The sequence below is a fragment of the Agelaius phoeniceus genome, chromosome 6 (genome assembly GCF_051311805.1).
Source record: "Agelaius phoeniceus isolate bAgePho1 chromosome 6, bAgePho1.hap1, whole genome shotgun sequence".
Classification (NCBI taxonomy): Eukaryota; Metazoa; Chordata; class Aves; order Passeriformes; family Icteridae; genus Agelaius; species Agelaius phoeniceus.
In genome coordinates this window covers 60,970,599-60,979,443 of record NC_135270.1, presented here as the reverse complement: position 1 = coordinate 60,979,443, position 8,845 = coordinate 60,970,599, and the positions used below count along the sequence as shown (strand labels likewise).

Genomic DNA, 8,845 nt, shown 5'->3' with positions numbered 1-8,845 from the left:
GCGCCGGGGCGGGGCCGGGGCGGGCGCGGGGCGGCCCCGGCAGCGGGGATGGCGGCGGCGGCGGCCGGGTGAGGGGCCGCGGCTGGCAGCGCCGAGCCCGCCGAGCGCCGGCACCCGGCTGGGGACAGAGAGAGCGCCGGCCCCGCGGGCAGCGCCCGCCGCACCACCGTGAGTTGGGGCCGGGCCGGCGGGGACGGGGCTGAGGGGCGGCAGGCGGGGGTGAGCTGGGGAAATCGGGGTCTCCTGTCACCGGCGGGGCTCGGGGCTGTGCCCTGCCAGTCCCCGGGAGGCTCGGACCGGGTCTTCGGTCACCGGTGGGGGTGGCCGGGGGTTCGCCCTCTGTCACCGCGGTGCTCGGAGCGGGGTCAGCGCTGTCCCCCGGGGGGACTCGGTCCAGGCTCTGCTGTCACCGGGGTAACTCGACAAGGAGCTGAGCCTTGTCACCGGGGGAGGCTCGGTCCGGGCTCTGCTGTCCCTGGGGTCTGAGCCGCTGTCAGTGCCCGGGGGGCTCGGGGTCTCCTGGCACCGGGGGCGCTCAGCCCGGGGTCTCCGCTCACCGCGGGGGGATCCGGTCCGGGGTCTTCGCTCTGTCACCGGGGGGTTCGGTCTGTGTGCTTCCCCTCCGAAAAACCCCGTGCCCGACGTATGTACCCGAACACAAACAGGGCACGTTCATTCCCGGCTTATCCTTAAATCTGTATGGATTTAATGGCAGCTCCTCCAGAGGCACAGGGGAAAAGCCTCTGCCCTCCGCCCCCCTTGGGCAGCACCCCCGTAACAGCGGGGGCTGTGCTCACCCAGCCGCAGGACCTGTCCCTTTGGAGATCCTTATGGTCATTATGGAATTACTCTGGAATTCCAGCCATCCTGATGCCTGTGCGAGGTGGAGTTGACAGCAGTGGTAGTCAGGCAGGTAGTGATTGCACTGCAAAAATCATTCAGCTATTTTTTTTTTTTAGCTGAAAAATAGGAAGAAAGCATCCTGGCTAATCTCTTGAAGGATTAAAAAAACGCTAGAATTGAACATACCTGAAATAAAGAGGAAAAAACAGCGTTATCTGTTTTCCCTTTATGTAGCTTTAATGATCTGGCCCAGTTTATTCCTGTTTCTAAGAAAAAATTGCTTCCAGGAAAAGCCCTTTTATCTTCAGTTTTGCTCTGCAGCGGGGTTATTGGTTGTTGGGGTGAGCAGAGTGATTTATTTATATTGGAAATGTGTTTCTCTCTAACACTCACATTGCTGGTAGTTTCATGAATGAATAAGTGACAGGATTACAAAGCAGGCACACTTCTTTAAAAAAAAATATAGAAATATGGCCAGATTTCATTATTAAACCTCGTGGAAGCTGTGTAGAGACATGTTTTCCATGGGTGTATCCTACATATTTCAGTAAATCGTGATTTCTGGCGAGGATAATGTGTTCTAGAGAAATGATTCGGAGCTGAACTGCTTATCAGATGAGTGGGAAGACCAAGCTATTCCTGCTGCAAGCCGCTGCCTGGGATGGAGACAAATGCCTGTCAAATGTGTTTATTTTTCTTAATCACTTTAATTTTCAGAGTCTCCGATAGAAACTGCACTTAAAGTGTTTTGCAGTACGAAAGCCATTTTACATTCGCTTCTATGTAACAACGAATTTCCTTGTCTGGAGGTGCTGCCTGCTGGGATCACTCTCTGAACAGCAGAGGAAAAATGGGGGGAGGTTTTTCAGGGGGAGCTTTTTCAGGGGTGGTCACTTGTCCAAGGGACTGCAAGCTTTGTCTGAAGTGACAAGGCACCAAATGCAAAGTCAAGAGTTTGGGAACTCGGGCTGCTGCTGCTGCCTTGATTATTAGGTGTGAGTGGCTGCGAGCCGGGAATTGCTGCTCTCCCCTCGGTTTCTGGGTGGAGCACGGAGTGTTGGTCATGGACCATTAAAGCTTTCACTGATTTAGTGCCGGAGAGGCCGCTGAGCTTTGCCTGCATCTCTCCTGCCACACTTAATGAGCAGAGCTTCATTAAGGCAGGAGATAGGAGCAGCCCTCACCTCTGGCACCTGCTGCCAGCTCAGTTCCACCTCCTGGGAGTGAATAAAATATCCCCCGTGTTGGGGTTAGCTGGGCATGCCCCCCCTCCTCCTACAGTTCTGGGGATAAATCAAAGGTGTTTCCAAGGAATAAATATTTAGGTTGCAAATGGTACCTTTAGAAAGTCTTTTTCTTTTTTGTGTCTATGTGTGATAATTGCTTTAATTTGCTGTAAAGGCCTCTGGAGTCAAGCTTAGATATTTTTAGATGGTATCATAAATCAAATTAAAGCCAGAACTGAAGAAAAATAATTTAAGACAAAGGAATTGAGATTTATTGTTATCCTTAGTAGGTTGGGAAGGTCAGGTTTTAAAATGTGGTCTTGTGGCCAAAATCTAATTGGGAGAAATTAATGAAAGCAGCTTGTGACCAGTGAGATTTTGTTTTAAAATAACTTTCATGTAAGTTATGAAAGAAAAAGTACTCCAGTTTATTGCAGCTTGCTCTTCTCTCTCAAGATTTTATCGGCCCTACAAAATCAACTTCCATAACAATTCCAAAATTGATTCATTGTTCTTTGTGAGCCTTCTTTTGTTGTTTAATTAGAGGAACAATACAGCAACGCTTCGTGTGTGCTTGGACAGAAAACTTTCCAAGTACTTCCTGCACTAGGAGGGTTGTGCAGTGAGGGAGCACCAGAGAGGTGGTGGCACCTTCATCCTGGGAGCTTTTCAGGACGTGGCCAGGCTCCCCTGAGCCCACACTGGCAGCAATCCCACTCCAAGGGGGAGGCTGGGCTGGAGACCCCCCACCATCTGCTCCTTCTTTGTACAGAAAGGGAAGCAGCCTGATGAAGAGGACTGTTGGGCTAGAGGCAAGGATCCAGCAGCTCAGGACAGAAGTATCTGGTTAAAGCAGTTCAGTGTTCAAGTATTTATTGAATAAATGAAAAAAAAAAGGGCTGTCTACATGTATGGTATTGGCATTATTGATTAGACATATGGCGAGGCTGTCGCTGTCTTATCACAGCTGTGGCTTGCAGCCTACCCCTGCCTAGGAGGGAATATTGTTATCCCTCCAAACAGCAGCTGGATATTGGTTTTAGTCTGGGCTTGAAGTCTCAGGGTAGAGGCATCAGCTGCTGAAAGAAAAAGCACTTTGTCTGCAGACAAGAGAGAGGAACTTCTGAAGGAGGGAGCACAAAACCAACAGCAAAAGCCACCCAGCTCTCTGCCTGTCCTCAGGGACTGTAGCTGTGACAGTGCTGGGTAACCTTGGACTACCAGCCGGCTCCTGTGGCCCAAAGTGAACTCTGCTCATCCCCCCATGTGTGTTTTTATCTTTGCTGTTTCCTTAGGGGAAAGGGTTTCCAGCAAAAGGGTTTTCTCAAATCTGCCATCATCGGAGATGCCTGCAGTGCCCCTGTGCAGGACGAGGCTTTTGCAGGCAGAACACTCATTATTTCTCCCAAAAAAGAGCTCAGATCTGATGTGTGTGAGCTGCACAGTGCTAGACTCCTCCATTTAACCTTCCCCTCTAGGGAAAAGTACACTCTGTGTTCCTTCTCTTTCATCCTTGCCCTCCTGTCCTGCTCTTCCAGCAGCTCTCTGGCCATTAATGGAGGTACGTGGCATTTCCCTTGGATGCTGCCGTGAAAGGAAGAGCTGCTTTAGATGGATGGCCCCAAGTGATAATAGAGCACTGAATGCCTTCCCTGCCCTTTATGCCTTTCTCTTCCTGACACTTTAATTATTTTTGCTCCCCATTTTATTGGTGGGGCTGTGAATCACTGATCCAGAAGGGTATGAAGGTGTGATCCCTGGCTGTAATGCCAAACAGTGGGATTTGGGAGGCGGCTCTCCCACAGCACATGGGCTTGGATGTGCTGGGATGTCATCCTACTAACCTGGCTTTAGTAGGATGACATCCCTTTTTTTCTTCATTTGTTCCCTGCTCTTTTCACAGCTCTAGTGCTCTGCCTGATTAGCAATTCCTGCTCTGACGTGGCAGAAGCGGCGCCTGGGCTCCAGCAGCCCTTCAAACCCCAGGGAAGCAGCTCTGGCTAATGGTGCGTGGCTTTGCAGCATCACATGCTGCTTCCCCAGCTTCTCTTTCAGGGTTCAGGTACCACTAATGATTCATGACAGGAGAAAGGTACAAAAGGGGAAGGTGGCTTTACAGCTCAATACGACAGCAGCACAGAAATTCCATAAAACCCCAAGCTTCTTTCAGTTGGAAGGCTGAAGTTAGGAGATAACAGGCACTTCTGGGCTTTGTATGTTTTGTAGTTTTTAATTAAAAGCCCAAAATCTGCATGTTCTTATTCCTTATATGGGCTGGATGAGCAGAATGAGATAATTGAAGGTTTCAAAAACAATTACAAACTGTCATATCCTAATTTTTAAGTACTTGACTTTGCAACCTCAGTGATATCTCTCTGTCCAATTAAAAATCCCATATATAGACAATTAATGTGTTTTACTACAGGATGAATCTAAAAACTTTTTGTCTTCAGTGACTTCAAGCTATCACCAGGGTAAATGAGATTGCTTTTTTTCTCTCTTTTTTTTGAATTGTGGAGAAAATTCTCTGCTTCACTCTAGGTATTGCTGGATGAAAAATATCAAGGTTCCAAAAGCAATCAATGAACCAATCCTGGTCTAAATAAAGATGTTTTGAGTCTCATATGCACATGTTTCCTTTCTCCTGTCTTCATTGTGTCTCGCCATGCTTTCACTGAAAAGCAATTTGCCAAACCCTGAGAGAAGAAAAATGAATCTTTAGTTTATTCTTTGATTTGTAATTGCTGAAATATGGATCCTTTCCTGTGATTCCTCTTGGTACTAGTGAGGTTTGATATTCATCTGCATTGCTCTGATGCCATTTTTCTTTCCAGCACATTCCCAATATTGAACCTCTCTTACCTTCCTTCTACATTTCTTCATCTCCTCCCTTCCCCTGCCTTTTCCTTTCCCCCACAGCTCTCAGGTCTGCGGGTTTTAAATAAGGAATGCAATGTGAAAAATTCCTGGGTGAAAGTTCCATCTGGGATGCATTTGGCCCACAGATTGCATGTGAGCCTTTTGGCAAGGCTGTCTTGTTCTTTTACTGAAAGCAGAGGCTCGAACTCAGCCTGCGCAGAGCAGCCCCGGGGGACTGCAGAGAGGTTGTGTCATGCTGGCTAATCCTGATGATGAGAATGGATTGAATGGAGAGAGGAAGTGGATGCCCTTTTCTTTTCCTGCTTAGTATTTACCATGTCAATTAGTTGTAAAAAAAGTCCAAAACCCCAAAACAACACAGAAAAACCCACAGCTGAAAAAAAGCCCCGGTGCAACAGAGGAGCTGTGCGTGGTTTTGGTGCAGAAGCATCACAGAATCATAGAATATCCTGATTATGATAAGTGATGGGAAATATTTCTACATCCTGCCATGCCTCAGGGGGTACAGCATCCATATCATACTGCTATCTATGTATCCTGAAAAAATCCTGCTCCACTTTCAACTGAGTAATCAAAAGAGGATTTTTTTCATCTTTTTTTCAAAGTGCAGCAGTCAAAAGGAAACCTCTTATCTATTTGAGAATTCAATATAACTTTGGAAACAAAAGAAAATGAAATCAGCAACCGTAGGTCTCAAAGCAACACTGATTTTAATAATGTAAACTTCCTTCTCTAATGAGTAATAAGCAGTTCCATCTTTCACAGCCTTTTAAAATTGCTTTTAGTAAGGGGCTGGATTGTTTTAATCCTTTTCAGTATGTAAAGCCCCAGATATTTCAATCCCTTAGGGCCTCAGTATTTCCTAGCTCCCTTCCTTTGAAAAGGCAGAGGAAAACAGCTTTCAGAAAACTGACAGAATCTGTGACTGATAAAATTTAGGTGGTTTTTTTTTTTTTTTTTATCCCGAAAGTGACCCAAAAGTGTCAGTTAAGAAAAAGATCTCTGGCATCCCATCCTGTGGATTAGTAGCAAACAGGCATATCATCTAGGTACAGTAGCTCTTTGTACTCTGACCTACTTGTTTCTGTTCTGGTTTGTTCCTTCTTGAAAGGTTATTTGGAAGAGATGCAGGATTTGCTCCACAAACAGCTAAAGCAGTATCACCTGCCCCAGGAAGGGTTTCCTTCTGAAATGGGCCCTGGCACAATGAGGTTGCCAACGCCTAAAACGTTCTGCTCTGCTGCATAATCTGAATGAAAACTCAACAAATATGTTAAGGTAGTTTTTTCTGGAGGATAATTTTCCCAAGGAAGGGTTAAGGGAGTTGTTTCTGGGATCAGGCTGGTATTTGTGGGGTGTGCTACTGAATTCACCTCAACCACGTGATTTTTACGTGGTCAGCAATTAATTGTCACTGTTGTCCTGTATCCACCAGCCCTGCTGTTGCATTGTGAGCGTGCATAGCAGTTAACTGAGCTGTGTTTTCTTTTTCCTTAGATATTTCCAGAAAGTGCCTCGAGGAAGCTTCCTTATGTAGAAAAACCCCACAAGAAACACAGTGTGTGTGCTTCCTGGCAACTCGTGAAGCAAAGCTGTCACAATGGCAGAGAACAAGGACAGCAGCGCGAAAAACGCAGACGTGAGGCCCAAAAGCAGCCGGAGCAGGAGTGCAGACAGAAAGGATGGATATGTCTGGAGTGGGAAGAAGCTCTCCTGGTCCAAGAAAAGTGAGCATTGTCCTGATGCCGAACCAGCAAATGCTGCAGGAAGGTCGGGGACTAATTTAAGGAGCCAAGAGAGGAAATACAGCTGCTCGTCCATCGAGCTGGATCTAGACAGGTCCTGTGGCCACAGGTTTTTGGGGCGGTCTCTGAAGCAGAAGCTGCAGGATGCTGTGGGTCAGTGCTTTCCCATAAAGAACTGCAGCAGCCGGCACGCCTCCGGACTGCCATCCAAAAGGAAGATCCATATCAGCGAGCTGATGCTGGATAAGTGTCCTTTCCCTCCACGCTCAGAGCTGGCTTTCCGCTGGCACCTGATCAAAAGGCACACGGCCCCTATAAGTCCAAAGGCAGAAGAATGGATAATTGCTGATTTATCCCAGCACGAGGAAAGGGAGGATCAGCTGCGAGACGAGGAGATTGCCAATGGGGGGATGGACTCTCCCTCCCAGTCCTGTGACTTCACTGACAGCAGCTCCTCTCGGGGTGACCCGAGGCCCGAGCTGGTGACAGGTAAGGTGGCCAGGAGCAGTAGAGATGAGAGTGACATGGACTCCGACGATGAGGTCATAACCCTGTGCACAAGCTCTCGGAAACGAAACAAGCCCAAGTGGGAAACGGATGACGAGCTGCTACGGATGGAAACGCCCCCAAAATACCACACCCAGATTGATTATGTCCACTGCCTAGTGCCAGACCTCCTCCAGATCAATAACAACCCCTGCTACTGGGGAGTCATGGATAAATACGCAGCTGAGGCGCTGCTGGAAGGGAAGCCAGAGGGAACGTTCCTGTTGCGAGACTCTGCCCAGGAGGACTATTTGTTCTCCGTGAGCTTCCGCCGCTACAGTCGCTCCCTCCACGCCCGGATAGAGCAGTGGAATCACAACTTCAGCTTTGATGCTCATGATCCCTGTGTCTTCCATTCTCCTGACATCACGGGACTCCTAGAACACTACAAAGATCCAAGCTCCTGTATGTTCTTTGAACCACTTTTATCCACTCCCCTGAACAGGACCTTTCCCTTCTCTCTCCAGCATATATGTAGAACGGTCATTTGCAACTGTACAACTTATGATGGTATCGATGCACTTCCCATTCCTCCCTCGGTGAAGCTGTATCTCAAGGAATATCATTATAAGTCAAAAGTTAGAGTGCTCAGGATTGATGTGCCAGAGCAGCAAAGCTAGAAAATATTTTTGTGAAAGAAATTTTCTCCAAACAGACAATAGTATGTTCAATCTCTTTTCCCTCTAGGTTTTTTTTTAATAGAGACTTGATTATTTTTTCTTTTTCTGAATATTATTTACCACCCAAACTAGTCTTTGTTTAAATGTACTTTTGAGTCTGCACAGCTCTCTTTTTTAGAAATTATATTCATTATGGGCTTTTGGTACTGTCCCTAGGCTAGAGTTTTATGGAATTCTGGGTAGGCTTTCTGGTATTTCTATAGATGGATAGACGTTAGATCTAAAAACCCCTGAAAATCAGTTTTGAACTTGATCTGTCTTTTCTATTGTAGTTGACACGTGTTGCTGACATGATTGAAATAATGCACTGTTAACTAAAGATTGACTCATCTGTATTTTCTGCATTTCTTTTAAAATGAGTGCTCTAGCCTCTGTGTGTGTGTGTCTGTCTGTCCCTATCCACTGCAGTAAATTCGTCAGTCTATTTCTAACATTACTATTCCAAGCAAAATGAAGTTTGAAAGAGGATATGATCTTTCTATAAATATATCAGGGGACTAAATACCAGGGAGAGGAAAAACAATTCAAGTTAAGGACAACACTGAGTGCAGGAACAAACACGTATAAACTGGTCCTGGAAAGGTTTTGGTTGGAGAGGAGGAAGACTCATCGTTGTCAGAGCAGCAGGGTTCTGGAAGAGCTTTTCATTTTGTGTAATAGCAGTAAAAAGCAAACTGCTCATAAACTGGGATTTGATCAGTGTCTGGAAGAGATAATCATGTAGTTACTTATGATAGATGGGGCTTGGACTTGGGAACTCTGTTTCTGTGTTACTGTTGCATTACATGAATTAACCAGTTTTTGCTGTAGGAGCTGCCGCTGCTTAAATGATAAAGCACAAGGGTGGGAGGGTGGGAAGGAAGATATTTCCTCTAAAATCTGCATATTTAACCATCTGATTCTGCATGGTTGAGCCTGAGGTGAT

At 46.7% G+C, this 8,845-nt stretch overlaps 1 protein-coding gene across 1 annotated transcript; it reads left to right on the top strand.

Moving 5' to 3' along the window:
• SOCS4 (suppressor of cytokine signaling 4) lies at positions 1 to 8,292 on the top strand. The gene is made up of 2 exons (XM_054635419.2): positions 1 to 168; positions 6,447 to 8,292. Exon 2 carries the CDS (start codon positions 6,550 to 6,552, stop codon positions 7,858 to 7,860), a length of 1,311 nt encoding a protein of 436 aa, XP_054491394.1. The 5' UTR covers positions 1 to 168; positions 6,447 to 6,549; the 3' UTR covers positions 7,861 to 8,292.
• The last annotated feature ends 553 nt before the right edge of the window (positions 8,293 to 8,845 follow it).